Genomic DNA, 17,928 nt, shown 5'->3' on the forward strand with positions numbered 1-17,928 from the left:
TTCTGCGTACCTGTGGTTTCTCTCTCTGTCAAATAAATAAATAAATAATCTTTAAAAAAAAAAAGAAAAAACAAACTCATAAAGATAGAAAGAAGATGAGTAGTTGTTTAGGGTTTTGGGGGGATGGGTTAAGAGTTTCTTTTTTTTCTTCTTTTAAAGATTTTATTTATTTATTTGACAGAGACAAATCACAAGTAGGCAGAGAGGAAGGCAGAGAGAGAGGGGAAAGCAGGCTCCCTGCGGAACAGAGAGCCCAATGTGGGGCTCGATCCCAGGACCCTGGGATCATGACCTGAGCTGAAGGCAGAGTCTTTAACCCACTGAGCCACCCAGGTGCCCCAAGACTTTCTTTTTAAGATGATGAAAATGTTCTAAAATTGATTATGATGATGGCTGCCCAAATCTGTGATAAAACAAAACAAAACAAAAAACCCACTGAATTGTATAGTTTTGTTTTTTGTTTTTAAGATTTTATTTATTACTTGACAGAGAGAGATCACAAGTAGGCAGAGAGGCAGGTAGAGAGACAGGGGGAAGCAGGCTCCCTGCCTAGCAGAGAGCCTGATGCGGGAGTCCATCCCAGGACCCTGAGATCATGACCTGAGCCAAAGACAGAGGCTTAATCCACTGAGCCACCCAGGCACCCCATGAATTGTACATATTAAATGGGGGAGTTATACAGTATGTGAAATACATCTCAATAATTTGTTACAAGAAAACCTTTTTTTTTTTTAAGATTTTATCCATTTATTTGACAGAGAGAGATCATAAGTAGGCAGAGAGGCAGGCAGAGAGAGTGAGAGGGAAGCAGGCTCCCTGCAGAGCAGAGAGCCGGATGTGGGACTCGATCCAGGACCCTGAGATCATGACCTGAGCCGAAGGCAGTGGCTTAAACCACTGAGCCACCCAGGCGCCCCACAAGAAAACCTTCTTATTAAGAAAAAACTGTAGAGGCGCCTGGATGGCTCAATCAGTTAAGCGTCACGTTCTCAGAGTCCTGTGACGGAGTCCTGTGTCAGGATCCCCACTAAGTGGCGAGTGTGCTTATCCCTTTGCCCCTCCCCTGGCTCATGTATGCTCACTTGCTCTCTCTCAGATAAATAAAATCTTAAAAAAAAAAAGGAAAAAAGAAAAAACTGTAACATGGCGAATTAAACATAACCCTTGAAAGCCCAACTACAATGGGAAGTAAAGGAAAAAAAATTTCTAAGGGTTTTTTTCCTTTTTTTAAGATTTATTTATTTGAGAGAGCAAGTGAGCACAAACAGGAGGGGGAAAGGGAGAGGGCGAGAACCTCAAGCAGACTCTTCACCAAGGGTGGAGAAAGACAGACGCAGGGCTCAATCCTAGGACCCTGCGGTCATGACCTGATCCAAAATCAAGAGTCAACTGCTTAACAGCCGGGTCACTCAGGTACCCTTGAAAATTTTTTTCAAAGTCTCATATTCACAATGAAAAGAGTAGGAGGGGTACCTGGTTGGCTCAGTCAGAAGAGTATGTGACTCTTAATCTCAGGTCAGTAGTTTGAGCCCCATGCTGGGTGCAGAGATTACTTAAGTAAAACTTTAAAAAAAAAGAGTAGGTGGGGCACCTGTATGGCTCAGTAGTTTAAGGCCTCTGCCTTCCGCTCAGGTCATGATCCCAGAGTCCTGGGATCGGGCCCTACATCGGGCTCTCTGCTCAGCAGGGAGCCTGCTTCCTCCTCTCTCTCTGCCTACTTGTGATCTCTGTCTGTCAAATAAATAAATAAAATATAAAAAAAAAGAAAAAGAGAGAGAGTAGGAGACAAGACTACAGCAACAGCATTTCAGAAGCTAGAGAGCAGATGAAGTGGGAACTTGGTTTAGTTCCCCACTGTCTTCACTCTGCTAAGCCAATAGTAAGGTAAGCCTAGAAGCAAGATAAATTTCCATCAAGGAATCCCAAAAAGACTAGAAGATTCAAATCTCCACACAAATAAAAAGGGAATAATTTCCATATTTCCCATCCACTTGTTGTGAGAGCTAAAGAGGAATTGTATATGAAAGTGCTTTTCAAACAGTAAAGTGCTAGAGTACAATATAGAGGAACCTTATCAAAATAAAATAAAATAAAAATAAAGGAGCTTTATCTTTACCTTGCCACGTCATTACCCCAAGGAATCGATCAGCTACTTCCTGAGGGAAATTCCAATTGTCCGGAAGGCACAAAGTTCCATCAGATCTTTCAGAACATAATTTCTCTAGGTTAGCAATCAGGACGTTCAGACAGATGTTGACCAAAGTGTAGGGAGATGCCTCCTCCTAAAAAACAAACTTTGTTAGAATACACCTACAAAAATTCAACATAAAAGTGGTCATGCAAAATACATCAAACTACTTGATGAAGCTATCTGAAGATACATTCTCTTTATCCTAATAGTGATTTATATGATTTATATGTAACGAAACCACCTTATTCCAACTGTTAACTGTATGGAAAATTTTATCTATTATACTTTCTGTTCTAGCACGAAAAAATTAGTTTCTCTCAATCTTTCACTCATCACCTGCTCTGTACCAGCCTGAAAATACAGGATGAGCAAAACATAGTTCTAATCCTTTGGGAGCTACAGTTTTAATGCGGAATACAACCAAGAAATCTGACAATTTCAATAAAACACAAGGGATAACTCACACAGAAATCACATGGTCCTTCATTCAACAAGTATTTATTCAATGATTACTATGTCCCAGAGGATAGGAAGGAATGCCTATTATTACCCTCAACAGTTCATGAAAAGACCAATACTTCCACATGTGCTGACTAATTTCATCCCTCCTTGCCTCTTTCCTGTCATTTCTTCATTCATACATACATCTTTCAAACTCACTTCAAACAGATCATTCTTAACATATAACTTATGCTCTACTATGTATCTTTTTTTTTTTTTAAAGATTTTATTTATTTATTTGACAGAGAGAGATCACAAGTAGATAGAGAGGCAGGCAGAGAGAGAGAGAGAGGGAAGCAGGCTCCCTGCTGAGCAGAGAGCCCGATGCGGGACTCGATCCCTGGACCCCGAGATCATGACCTGAGCCGAAGGCAGCGGCTTAACCCACTGAGCCACCCAGGCGCCCTCTACTATGTATCTTAAAAACAACAAAAAAAACCTGTTGACCCCCATATTCTCTTCAATATATACATACATGCCTACAATAAAGTTCAATTCATAAATTAGGCACTGTAAGAGATTAACATACTGTATTAAGTCATATGAATGTAGTCTCTCTCAAAATGTCTGATTATACTACCATGCACCCTACCTGTGATGCTATAAAATTGATAAAATGCCTATGTGATGAGATGTAGTTAGATAAACGACACTACCTTCTGACAATACAACAGGAGGAAGATCACCTGCTTCTGGACCACAGCTGCTTTCTAGTAAGTGAAACCAGAGAAAGTGAAACCTCAGATAAGGAGGGACTACTGTAATCACTTTCTTCCTATTCATTTTTGTTTTTGTTTTTTAACTGAGGTGTAATTTACACATAGCAAAAAAGAAAATTACTTTTTGTTGTATCCTTAGTTCTGTAAGTTTTAATAAATGCAGTCATGTACCACCACCATAATAAAGATACATAACAGTTCTATGACCCCCAAATTCCCTATGTCCCTTTGTAGATAGTCCCTCCCACCATCCCCATACAACTGTGTTCTGTCCCAGAGTTTTACCTTTTCCAAAAAGTCATATAAATAGAATCATACAGTATGTAGGTTCTTTGAATCTGGTTTCTTTCATTTCCCATAATGCATCTGAGATTCATCCACATTGTTGTGTGTTTTTGTAATTAGTTCCTCTTTACTGCTAAGAAGTATTATTACACAGCAAGAATGTTCCACAATTTTCTTCAACAACTTAAGAGCATTTGGATTGGGATGCCTGGATGGCTCAGTAGGTTAAGTGTCTGCCTTTGGTTCAGGTCATGATCCTGGAGTCCCGGGATCGAGCTCCAACGTTGGGCTCCCTGCTCAGCAAGGAGTATGCATCTCCCTCTGCCCCTCACCCAGTTCATGCTCTCTCTCACACATAAATAAAACCTTAAAAAAAAAAAAGGATTTGGATTATTTAAAATTTTAGACAATTTTGAAGAGAGCTGCTCTAAATATTCATGGAAAGGTTTCTATGAACATAGTTTTTTTTTGGGTAGTTACCTAGGAATGGGATTCCTGGGTCCCAGGGATTCTACACTTTCTACTCATGTATGTATTTAACTTTATGTAAGAAACTGCTAACCTGTTCTTCCAAAATGGATCTACCATTCTGCATTCTGAAAAGAATCCCCAAAGAATCTCAGTTGCTCCAAACACCCATGCCAGAATTCATGTCCAAAAAGAACTGGAGAAGCAATAAAGTTTCCTGAAACACTCCCAGCAGACTTCTTCTTAGGTCTCAAAAGCCAGAATGCCTGGGTGGCTCAGTCATTAAGCCACTGCTTTTGGCTCAGGTCATGATCTCAGGGTCCTGGGATCAAGCCCCACATCAGGCTGCCTGCTCAGCAGGAAGCCTGCTTCTCTCTCTCCCTCTGCTGCTCCCCTCGTCATCTCTCTCTGTCAAATAAATAAATAAAATCTTAAAAAAAAAAACCAAAAAAGCCAGAATTGGTTCACATGCCCATGGGAAAATGGAGACTATGCTTCACGTGGGTAATTTCTACAGATGTATCTTCCTGGTCACTATCCACTTAGTGGTGTTTAGTTCTTCATAGTCTAATTGTACATTGCTCTTTTTTCATGTATTAGTTCATCCGTTATTTCTTTACTCTTAAATATACTTATTTTATAGTGTTTTAGGAATTCCTTTTTTTTTTTTTTTAAAGATTTTATTTATTTATTTAACAGACTGAGATCACAAGCAGGCAGAGAGGCAGGCAGAGAAAGAGAGGAGAAGCAGGCTCCCTGCTGAGCAGAGAGCCCAATGCAGGACTTGATCCCAGGACCCTGGGATCATGACCTGAGCTGAAGGCAGAGGCTTTAACCCACTGAGATACCCAGGAGCCCCAGGAATTCCATTTTCTGACGTCTCCTGGAATATAACCCTTTTAGTCATTGATTCTTAGTCATGGAAACTCACCTTTTACAAATCAAGTTTGTGAGTGCATCTTTAGTGGGATTTTATTTGTAGGACTCCTGTGAGGCCTGAGTAGAATACATGCCGTATCAGAGAGATTCTGCTAAGCTCAGTTATCCCAGGGGCATTACCAGGGATCACTTCGGTAATTTCCCAGCTACAGAGTTCCTGAACCAAGCAAGAAATGTCATTTAAAACCCTGAATTTGGGGCGCCTAGGTGGCTCAGTGGGTTAAAGCCTCTGCCTTCCGCTTAGGTCATGATCCCAGGGTCCTGGGATCAAGCCCTGCATCGGGCTCTCTGCTCAGCAGGGAGCCTGCTTCTCTTTTTCTCTCTCTGCCTGCCTCTGCCTACCTGTGATCTCTGTCTGTCAAATAAATAAATAAAATCTTTAAAACAAAACAAAACAAAACCCTGAATTTGTGTGAAGACAGGCTTGTGATAACAAAATTTTAGGAGATACCTTTCCACTCAAAATCCAAACCAAAACTTAACAAGATTCCCCATTTCCCTTTCCCATAAGCAGATTTTTTTAAGATCTACCACTTCACTAAAGTAAAGCCAGCCTTTGTTAGCCCATATTAGATATAGTTATAGTTTACAGTCTCCATTCAAATTCCCTACCTGGTTTTGGCAAAAGCCTAGCCTCCAATCCCTGCTTATTGACTGTGGTAAATATCAAAGCTTCAGGGTCTGCTCACATCCTCTTTTCCAGCTTCTCTGAATTAGGTGGGAATGCTGGGGACTTCTCTTATTTTGAAAGTGTTCATAACATTTTATCCCAAATATTTAGTTTTAAGGCTTTCTGATATTATTTGCCATATTACTGAACATGACAGATCCATTTTTTTTTTTAAGATTTATTTATTTGACAGAGAGATAGAGAGCACAAGCAGGCAGAGGGAGAGGGAGAAGCACGTTCTCCCCTTATCTGGGAGCCCAACACGGGGCTCAGTCCCAGGATCCAGGATCATGACCCGAGCCAAAGGCAGCTGCTTAACCAGCTGAGCCACCCAGGCACCCTGAGAGCCCCATTTAAAAAATACTATGTATTAAAGACTAAATCTACATACAAGATATTAGACATTCAAATCTAAATATATATTAAGATATAAAACAATAGAGATCTATTTTTAAATACTCTTTTATTTACCCCATAGCCTAAACTGAAGATAACAATATGTCTGGAGTCCCTTACTGTGTTCCTCCGATACTATTTCCCATCCCTTCACCCAGAGGCAATTATTATCTTGAATACTGTTTAGTTCTCCATGTTTGTGAACTTCATGTAAACAGAATTATACTATAGTATTCTGCTACTGGTTTTTATTTTATAAATCAGTATATGTTTTAGAGAAACATATACATATACAAACATATAAAATTCGTTCTTCAAATCACTCTATTAGGTTTCCACCTGCCACCAAGACCACTAATGACTAAGGTCTCTACCTCTGTATTTGACTACTGATTACATGACTCTAAAGATTCTATTTATTTATCTGACAGAGAGAGAGATCACAAGTAGGCAGAGAGGCAGGCAGAGAGACAGGAGGAAGCAGGCTCCCTGCTGAGCAGAGAGCCGGATGCGGGGGCTCGATCCCAGGACCCTGAGATCATGACCTGAGCTGAAAGCAGAGGCTTAACCCACTGAGCCATCCAGGCGCCCCACATGACTCTAAATATTAATCTACAGGGGCATCTGGCTGGCTCAGTCGGTAGAACATGCAACTCTTGGGGTCATGAGTTTGAGCCCCATGTTGGAACAGACTTTGCTTAAAAATAGATAGATATTAAAAAAAATAGATAGATATTAATCTATAAACCCAATGAATTCCAGATTATCTCCAGGTCCTATCTCTCATTAAGCTAGACTTAGATACCCAGTTGCCTCCCTGACATGTCTACTTAACTTCACAAATACTTCAAATTCACCAATGTAGAAAACTAAACCTTCCCCAGTCTTTTACTGCTCAATAAAATGGCATCAAACCTATTTAGTTGTTTAATCTTTACTATTAGTTTTTGTTTGTTTGTTTGCTTAGGCTTTAACTTTTTAAAAGATTTTTATTTATTTATTTGAGAGAGAAAGCAAGCATGACTGGGGGGAGAGCGGCTCAGGAAGAAGGAAGACTCCCGCTGAGCAGGGAGCTTGATGCAGGGCTCAATTCCGGGACCCTGAGATCACGACCTGAGGTGAAGGCAGAGGCTTAACCCACTGAGCCACTCAGATGCCCCCAGGTTTTAATTTTTGATCAACAATGGCAGATATTTAGGGGCGCCTGGGTGGCTCAGTTGGTTAAGCGACTGCCTTCAGCTCAGGTGATGATCCCAGAGTCCTGGGATCGAGTCCCACATTGGGCTCTCTGCTCCTTAGAGAGTCTGCTTCTCCCTCTGACTTTCTCCCCTCTCATGCTCTCTCTCTCTCAAATAAATAAATAAATAATCTTAAAAAAACACAAAACAATGGCAGATATTTACTTGGCAGATATTTACTGTAATTTTATATTAAGAACCTCTTAGGGGCACCTGGTTCAGTCAGTCAAGCATCTGACTCTTGGTCTCCTCTCAAGTCTTGATCTCAGGGTTTTAAGTTCAAGCTTCACTTTGGGCTCCACACCAGGCATGGATCCCACTTTATTTATTTATTTAAGATTATTTATTTATTAATTTGAGAGAGAGAGAGAGAGAACACAAGCAGGCGGAGGGATGGAGGGGTAGAGGGAGAGGGAGAAGCAGGCTCCATGCTGAGAAGGGAACCTGATGCAGGCCTCAATCCCAGGACCCTGAGGTCATGACCTGAGCCAAAGGCAGACGCTTAATCAATTGAGCCACCCAGGTGCCCCTCGAGCCCACTTAATAAAAATGGGGTGCTTGGGTGGCTCAGCTGGTTAGGCACCTGCCTTTGGCTCAAGTAATGATCTCAGGATCCTGGGATCAAGCCCCATGTCAAGCTCTCTGCTCCTCGGGGAGTCTGCTTTTTCCTCTCATTCTCCCTCTGTCCTCTCTTTCAAATAAATAAATAAAATCTTAAAAAAACAAACAAACAAACAAAAACTCTTGAACTATTGCCATGGCTAATAATTTAGAAAATACATTAAAAGGCTGAATCAAATAATAACCAAGCAGTCCAACCACCATGCTGCAGCTCTACCTTTGGCATTTCAATTCATATGGCATTAGAGTTTTGATCTCCAAAATGCATTGAGAGCACACAGGAAACAAGACCATTTCTTTTTTAAAGCATCATTTGCCAACCCCTTTCTTAAAACAAATTCTAAATCTTACAAGAGAATCAAGTAATAAAAGCTCACACTGCAATCTGGATCAATCTAATTTTAATCACATTTCCCCTTTTTCTAGAAATTAGTGTGCTAAAAATAGCATGTTTTCAAATAAACTAACAATGGCTAGTTGTATTCCGTCTACTGTCTTGGATGGATATAAACTAACAAGAGAAATTTGCACTCAAATACACTACTTTTAATTCCCTGAAATACAGATGGTAGAGAATTTTTAACAGTGTTTTTACAACATATACCAATTTAAGATCATTAACTGTCTATTGTGGTTAATTCTATTTATCAGCTGTCATAAAGCATCACTGGAACTGGAACTGTGCTCAAGTACCATCTCTTGAAAACAAATTCTGACCCACCAACAGGTCATCAACGACCTTTCACTTGGATAGCAAAGGCTCAATGAGCACATGTTAAAAGAATAAACAATAAAAATAGTGTCAAGGTTCAAGAGTTTACAATATGTACCAAACAAAAAGGAAGAAGTATTCACAGACACTTTACTTTTGGCAATAGATCCAGTTGCAAAAAAGTTACATATATGGATCTTCATAAATTATTTCATTTTGGAGGTGCCTAGATGGCTCAGTCTGCTAAGTGGCTGCCTTCCGCTTAGGTCATGATCCTGGAGTTCTGGGAGTGAGCCCTGCACTGGGCTCCCTGCTCAGTGAGGAGCCTGCTTCTCCCTCTGCCCTTCATCCGCTGCTCATGCCCACTCTCTCTCTCAAATAAATTAATTATTTCATTACCAATCTACCTTTCTATATGAATTGTTATCTGGGTGACCTTGCATTACTGTACCTTACAAAGAAAAGCTTGGGGGCTTTTTGTCAGAAAGTGAATAATTTTCTAAATTATCTGTTTCGTGGGTGCCTGGGTGGCTCAGTGGTTAAGCCTCTGCCTTTGGCTCAGGTCATAATCTCAGGGTCCTGGGATCGAGTCCCGCATCGGGCTCTCTGCTCCGCAGGGAGCCTGCTTCCTCCTCTCTCTCTCTCTGCCTGCCTTTCTGCCTACTTGTGATCTCTGTCTGTCAAATTAAATAAATAAATAAAATAAAAATAAAATAAATAAAATAAAAATAATTTTAAAATAAATTATCTATTTCGCAACTTTGATGATAATGGATTTGTTGCTGTTGTTTCATTCTTTCTAAAAGTAGAATATGAAGATATCTCAAATTCGTTTTGGAAATATGAAGAGGACAAACATAAATAACTAAAAACTGAAGTACCTGTACTCTCAAATGATTATTTTTAACCACTCCTTTATACAGACATATTGGGGAATGGAATAGTATGAAACAGGATTTATCAGGATTAATAACATAATCTGATAAAGAGCAGAACATCTAAATAGAATTGGGGAGAACAAATACCACTGTTTTCTATTTCTTTTGTTTCACATGACAGTGCTTTATATGGAAGGTATGGAAGGTACAACGAGAAACCACCTCACACCAGTCAGAATGCCTAAAATTAACAAGTCAGGAAATGACAGATGCTGGCGAGGAAGTGGAGAAAGGGAACCCTCCTACACTACTGGTGGGAATGCAAGCTGGTGCAGCCACTCTGGAAAACAGCATGGACGTTCTTCAAAAAGTTGAAAATAGAGCTACCCTACAATCCAGCAATTGCACTACTGGGTATTTACCCTAAAGATACAAATGTAGTGATCCGAAGGGGCACGTGCACCCGAATATTTATAGCAGAAATGTCCACAATAGCCAAACTAGGGAAAGTACCTAGATGTCCATCAACAGATGGATGGATAAAGAAGATGGGGGATATATATACACACACACACACACACACACACACACACACACACACACACACACACAATGGAATACTATGCAGCCATCAAAAGAAATGAAATCTTGCCATTTGCAATGACATGGATGGAACTAGAGGGTATTATGCTTAGCGAAATAAGTCAATCAGAGAAAGACAACTATCATATGATCTCCCTGATATGAGGAAGTGGAGAAGCAACATGGGGGGTTTGAGGGGTAGGAAAAGAATAAATGAAACAAGATGGGATCGGGAGGGAGACAAACCGTAAGAGACTCTTAATCTCACAAAACAAACTGAGGGTTGCCAGGGGAAGGGGGGAGGGAAAGGGTGGTTGGGTTAGGGACATTGGGGAGGGTATGTGCTATGGTGAGTGCTGTGAAGTGTGTAAACCTGGCGATTCACAGACCTGTACCCCTGGGGTTAATAATACATTATATGTTAATTTAAAAAAATTAATTAAAAAAAAATTCGTACTTTGAAATCTAACTCAAATTTTATGATAATTGGAGATAGAAGCCTTTGGGAAGTGATTAGGTCATAAGCCCTCATGAACGGAATTAGTGCCCTTATAAAAGAGACTCCAGAGGGCTCCCTTCCCCTTTCTGCCATGTAAGAACACAGCAGAAAGTACCTATGAAACAAGAAGTGAGTTCCCACCAAACACCAAATCTGCCGGCAGATGTGGACTTGATGTTGGACTTCCTAGCCTCCAAAACTATGAGAAATAAATTTCTGTTGTTAACAAGTCACTTAGGCTATGGTATTTTTGTTATGGCTCCCTGAAGACTAAGATACTCCTGGGCCCAAGGATGGCAGTAGTTACCTAGTGGACATGGAGTAATATTTTATTGTCCTTTTCCATAACTCACCCTACTATCTTTGGAAGTAGTCCTTTAATTAAATTCTCATTGAATTATCCCTATTCTGAGTGTGTCATCTATTTCCTGCTGTGCATATGACTCTTAAGCCTCCCAAATAAATTTCTAGTCTGTCCCTTTCTCTCTAGCTACACTACCAATTTCTAATCCAAGTTACTACCATATCTTACCTAGAATACTGAGAAATTACAAATTAATTTCTCTACTTCTGCTCCTAATCCTTTTCCAATCCACCTCTACCTGGAGTCTAGACTCATTATTTCTAAAATATGAACTATACCATGTAACTCTCCTAATAAACATGTTTTATTTATTAAGATTTTATTTATTTATGAGAAAGAGAGCATGAATGAGCAGAGGGAGGAGCAGAGGGAAAGGGACAAGCAGACAGTGCAGAGCACAGTGCCTGATGCAGGGCTCAATCTTATGACCCTGAGATCAAAATCAAGAGTTGGGCAATTAACCGACTGAGCCACCCATATTTAACATGTTTTCTTTTTTTTAATCTTATATATTTATTTAACAGAGAGATTACAAGTGGGCAGAGAGGCAGGCAGAGAGAGAGAGAGGAGGAAGCAGGATCCCCGCTGAGCAGAGAGCCTGATGTGGGGCTCCATCCCAGGACCCTGAGATCATGACCTGAGCCGAAGGCAGAGGCTTTAACCCACTGAGCCACACAGGAGCCCCTATTTAACATGTTTTAAAGACAAGGACTTTAAGGGCCACCTGGCTGGCTCAGTCAGGAGAGAATGTGACTCTTGATCTCAGGGTCATGAGTTTGAGATTACTTAAAAAATAACATCTTAAAAAGATATAAAGATAAGGACTTTAAAACAGGTATTATAATTCATGGATATAAAGGAGAACATGAACATAATGAGAAAATAAGTATGGAATCTCAACAGAGAAATGGCAGATCTGAAAAAGACACAATGCAACTTCTAGAGTCGAAAAATATAATGCCTAAAATAAATAACACATCAGATGAGATTAACAGATTAGACACTACAAAATCAGACATCAGTGAAGTTGGAAGGTAGTTCTACACTGAAAGAGGAAACTGTTGGCAAGGGAAAAAAAAAAAAAGGAAGCATAAAGCCCCAAGTCATAATCTTAAGCAGTGTAATATAAATGTGTGACTGAAACTTCAAAAGACAGGAGATGGAGGAGGAAATTTTTTTTTTTTTTTTAAATAACGGTCAACAAGGACAACATCCTGTACTTGGAATCTGTGCAGTTGTTTTTGTTGAGTATTTACTGTATCACAGTTAATTCACTAGGTACAACGAACAATTTAAACAAATGTGACTGCTTTCCTTAAAAAAGTGAAAATATGTCCAGTTAGATACAAAATATTAACTCACTGATCCCAGAAGCAAAATGGACCCAAAATGAAATAAACAAAAGACCCCACAATATGGCAAAAACCCCAATAATAAAAAGGAAAATCCTAACATGGAAGGTTGGCGGGTGGATTGTGGTACAGTTCTTTTTTTATTTTATTTATTTATTTATTTACCTTAAAGATTTTATCTATTTATTTGACAGAGAGAGATCACAAGTAGGCAGAGCAGCAGGCAGAGAGGGGGGGAGGCAGGTTTCCTGCTGAGCAGAGAATCCGATGCAGGGCTTGATCCCAGGACCCTAAGATCATGACCTGGGCCAAAGGCAGAGGCCCAACCCACTGAGCCACCCAGGCACCCCAACACAGTTCTTTTTTTAGAAGTATGACCACTGAATTTTCTTCGGATGCAAGACTAGCCAGGAGACAACGAATTAACTTTTTTAAGTAGGCTTGGAGCCCAACACAGGGCTTGAACCCATGACCCTGAGACAGAAACCTGAGCTGAGACCAAGAGTTGGACACTTAACCAAATTAGCCACCCAGATGTCCCAATGAAGTATGTGTTTTAAAGATTTACTTATTTATCTGAGAGAGAGAGAGAGAGAGAGAGCCGGCGTGTATGCACGCAAGTAGGGGAGGGGTAGAGAGAGAAGAGAATCTCAAGCACATTCCTAGCAGAGCACGGAGTTTGACACGGGGCTCGATCCCATGACCCTGAGATCAAGACGTGAGCTGAAATCAAGAGTCAGATGCTTAATGGATTAAGACACGCAGGTACCCCCCCCCACCCTTTTTAAGAACAGTTTTTTTAAAAAAAAGAACAATTTTAAAGGACATTTTCAAAAGCAATTTTTTTAAAGTTTAGTGATAACAAACATACTATTTTACATTTTGCAAATTTCATTAGAGTGTAGCTTAAGAAAATGGAATCTTAGGAGCACCTGGGTGGCTCAGTCATTAAGGGTCTGCCTTTGGCTCTGGTCATTATCCCAGAGGCCTGGGATTAAGCCCACATGTGGCAAAGTGGTAGGATATAAAATCAATGCACAGAATCAGCTACATTTCAGGGCGTCTGGGTGGCTCAGTGGGTTAAAGCCTCTTCCTTCGGCTCAGGTCATGATTCCACGGTCCTGGGATCAAGCCCGGCATCGGGCTCTCTGCTCAGTGGGGAGCCTGCTTCCCTTCCTCTCTCTCGGCCTGCCTCTGCCTACTTGTGATCTCTGTCAAATAAATAAAATCTTTTCATAAATAAATAAATAAATAACTGCTACCTTTAGAAAAACAAACGGGACCTCTGGGTGGCTCAGTCGTTACGTATCTGCCTTCAGCACAGATCATGATCCCAGAGTCCTCAAATCAAGTCCCCCTGCAAGGAGCCTGCTTCTTCTGCCTACCGCTTCCCCTGCTTGTGCTTGCTCTCTCTTGACAAATAAATAAAATCTTTTTTAAAAAAAAGAAAATATTAGGGGCGCCTGGGTGGCTCAGTGGATTAAGCCGCTGCCTTCGGCTCAGGTCATGATCTCAGGGTCCTGGGATCGAGCCCCACATCGGGCTCTCTGCTCCGCAGGGAGCCTGCTTCCTCCTCTCTCTCTGCCTGCCTCTCTACCTACTTGTGATCTCTCTCTCTGTCAGATGAATAAATAAAATCTTAAAAAAATATATATATATATTAAAACAAAACAAAACAAAAACCTGTTATCTTTGAGTGACCATTAAAGACTAAGGGAAAAAGAAAAAAAAAGATTGAGGTAAAGAAAAGAGGAGAAACAGAACTCTAAGTCAGTAGAAGACATAAAATGAAACTTTAAAAATGTTCAGTTCGGGGCGCCTGGGTGGCTCAGTGGATTAAGCCACTGCCTTCGGCTCAGGTCATGATCTCAGGGTCCTGAGATCGAGCCCCGCGTCGGGCTCTCTGCTCCGCAGGGAGCCTGCTTCCTCCTCTCTCTCTGCCTGCCTCTCTGCCTACTTATGATCTCTCTCTCTGTCAAATAAATAAAAATAAAAAAAAAAAAATAATAAAAATGTTCAGTTCAATGGGGCGCCTGGGTGGCTCAGTGGTTTGAGCCTCTGCCTTCGGCTCAGGTCATGATCCCAGGGTCCTGGGATCGAGTCCCGAATCAGGCTCTCTGCTCGGCGGGGAGCCTGCTTCCTCCCCTCTCTCTCTCTCTCTGCCTGCTTCCTCTCTGCCTACTTGTGATCTCTCTCTGTCAAATAAATAAATAAAATCTTTAAAAAAAAAAAAAAAAAGTTCAATTCAAAAGTCAGGGAAGGGGACGCCTTGGTGGTTCAGTTGGTTAAGTTGTTCCATGTCTTCCTTTGGCCCAGGGTCCTGAGATGCAATCCCCCATCAGGTTCCTTACTCAGCAGGGGCCTGCTTTCCAACTCTGCCAGCCACTCCCCTGCTTGCAAATAATTAAAAACCTTAAGGAAAAAAAAAGTCAGGGAAGGAATAAAACAAACAGGACAAATAGAACACAAACAGAAACACAGTAGTCTTAAACCCGACAATTCTGAATAATTACACTTACTCTAATTTAAAAGGCACACATTGTCAGATGGTATAAAAAAGACCTTTGTTTATAAGAGATGTGCTTTAAACGTAAATAATACAGGGCGCCTGAGTGGCTCAGTGGTTTAAGCCACTGCCTTCAGCTCAAGTCAAGAATATTACCAGAAATCATAAAAATAAAAGGATCAATTCATCTAGAAGATGTAATTCCTAAATGTATATGCACTTACTTACAGCTTTAAAATTCATGAAGCAAAAACTGAAAGAATAAAAAGAAAAATCCAGGGGCGCCTGGGTGGCTCAGTGGGTTAAGGCCTCTGCCTTCGGCTCAGGTCGTGATCCCAGGGTCCTGGGATCGAGCCCCGCATCGGGCTCTCTGCTCGGCGGGAGGCCTGTTTCCTCCTCTCTCTCTCTCTCTCTCTCTGCCTGCTTGTGATCTCTATCTGTCAAATAAATAAATTCTTTAAAAAGAAAAAAAAAAGAAAGAAAGAAAAATCCACAATTACAGTGGATGAACACTCATCTTCAGCAACTGATAAAAAACAAGTAGTTAGAGGGGCGCCTGGGTGATTTAGTGGGCTAAAGCCTCTGCATTCAGCTTAGGAAATGATCCCAGGGTCCTGGGATCAAGCCCCGCACAGGGATTAAAACAGATTTCCTTAGAAAAGTGATCAACCCATTTTCTGTCTGGTTCCATAGTGTACTGTATACATTCGCTTTATTTATACTATTTTATTTTTAATTAATTTTAAAAATTAATACAATGCACGAATACATTTTTTCTTATATCTATTTTTCCGTTTGTGTATGTTGCCTTTACACATTGTAGTTTTTGATGTAAAGATCTTTTCACATGTTTTAACAAAACATGTTTTCCTATTTGAGGATTTGTTGCCGCAACAAAAAATGTGCTTAAGATACTGTTAGCATATACTTAAAAACCCAACTTTTCCATCAGCTATAAACAAATTTACAAACAGCAGCATTTAAAAGCGAGTCCAGGGGCGCCTGGGTAGCTCAGTCGTTAAGCGTTTGCCTCAGCTCGGGTCAGGATCCCGGAGTCGTGGGATCCAGCCCCACACTGGGCTCCCTGCTTGGCGGAAAGCCTGGTTCTCCCTCTCCCACTCCCTCTGCTTGTGTTCCCTCTCTCGCTGTGTCTCTCTCTCTCTGTCAAATAAATAAATAAAATCTTAAATAAATAAATAAATGTGAGTCCAAAAGAGTACAGGAGCACAGAGCAGATCTTTGCGGGGCACAAAAGCCTTCCGACAAGGCGTTGTATGCAAACTATCACCTCAGTGAATACTTCCTTCCCTCCGTATTTTAGGTTCACTAGAGCCTTCACCAGATTTTGAGTTCTAAGAGGGCGCCCCTTGAGGCCTTATAGAATGTGGAATCTGACTTCAGAACACCTCCTGTCAGGTTCAGGTTCTTGAGTAAATTAACTTTCAGAGTTCTCAACTTCCCTACACACCAGTAAAAACTGGAGACTATCGATGCCTACAAAAGACGGGAGATAACCAAATTACTCAGTAAGCAGCAAACACACTCTTTTGGTTTGCATTTTGATAAGTTTAGTTTAATGGGAATTCTGCTGGGGCGGGAGAAGAACACATGAAATGAAGGCATTTCAGTCTTGGGGTTCCACTTCCCCCCCGCCGGGCTCAGGAGGGTCGTCCAGTTAAGAGTTGCCAGTTCCAAGACCTGGTGTAGTCGGGACTGCTGGGTCACACCCTCTGTGGGGCACCACGTCCACAACGTACGTGGCAGTACGGTCGAGGTTTGGGGCATTTGGCTCCATTTTGACAGTAATAAGCGCCACCGTCTACTGTCGGCCAAGCCTAGTGCCATGACCGAGCTTACGTCCAAACTCATCCTATCCTGCAAAATACCGGCTGCCATAGACACAGGCAAGAGTCGGAGGCCCGAGGAGAGGACTCACTCCTCCCCAAGGTGACCCAGGGGGCGGCACTTGCCCCGCCCGCGCCTCCTTGCTGCGGCGCGAGGTCAGTGCGCTCCGCCCTGAGGTTGGGACGCCCGGAGAAAACTCCCTTCCAGCGAGCACTTCGCCAGCGACGACAGGAGCCCAGCCGAGGCTCAACCCTTTCAGCTTTACCCCCGCGTCGGCCGAACAAACAAGCAAGTGCCTCCGCACAGCCCCCGACGACTCCCTGACGAGCGTGGCATCCCGCCGAGGTCCGCGTCCGCGCCCCGGTGCTCACCTGCACTACGCAGCAACCCAGCGCATCCTTCTGAGCGTCAGGCGGGACGAGAGTCCGGGGCGAGAGGCCCGGGTGCAAGAAGTGAACCATGGCGACCCCCGTCGGTGGGACCTCAAGAGAGAGCGGGCGTCGAGCTGAGACCCGGATCCCGCGAGAGGACGAGGCGTCTCCAGCCGGGAGGCAGTTGAGCAGCGCCGGCTCCCAGGCAGCGCACGCAGCCCTCACGGCGCTCCGTCCCCGCCGCAAAAGTTTTGAAACGCCCGGCGTGGCGGCGCGCACGCGCCCGCCGCAGCCTCGCCCCCTCCCGCGGAGGCCGGACCGCTGCAGACCCCGCCCCCAGGATGGGCTCTCCCCTCTCCTATTCTCCCCTCCCCCCCCCCCAAAGTCGACCCCTACCCTACCCTATCAGGGCCCAATCGTCTCCTTTGGGGCACCCGTTCGCCGCCGAAAGCCGGCTTATACTTCTGTGCCACTCACCCAACTCCTACTCACCCCCCTGAGACCAAATTCCCTCAAACCCACACCTTAAAGATTGATATCGCATTCCCGTCACTCCTCTAAATCCTGCCCAGCGACCACCTCAGTGAAGTTGGGGAAGAGGTTATATTTTTATTTTTGCTTTAGTAATCTCTGCACCTATGGTGGGGCTCGAACTCATGACCCAAGATCAAGAGTCGCGTGCAGTACCCACTGAGCCAGCCAAGCACCTGTAGAATATATGTTATACATTAAAAACATATATATTTTAAAGACCTTTCTCCTAAAACTCCGGCACAGGCACCTCTATTATA

General features: G+C 42.4%; 1 protein-coding gene across 1 annotated transcript in view; it reads right to left on the reverse strand.

Annotated features, from left to right (window-relative positions):
- The window catches only part of ZYG11A (zyg-11 family member A, cell cycle regulator), a 77,046-nt gene extending 59,712 nt beyond the window's left edge, over window positions 1–17,334 (reverse strand). Inside the window, 2 exon segments of the mRNA XM_046028102.1 lie at window positions 2,117–2,282; window positions 17,138–17,334. Coding sequence (XP_045884058.1) covers window positions 2,117–2,282; window positions 17,138–17,227 — 256 coding nt within the window. The 5' untranslated portion in view covers window positions 17,228–17,334.
- Window positions 17,335–17,928: the final 594 nt, after the last annotated feature.

The sequence above is a fragment of the Meles meles genome, chromosome 1 (genome assembly GCF_922984935.1).
Source record: "Meles meles chromosome 1, mMelMel3.1 paternal haplotype, whole genome shotgun sequence".
NCBI lineage: Eukaryota > Metazoa > Chordata > Mammalia > Carnivora > Mustelidae > Meles > Meles meles.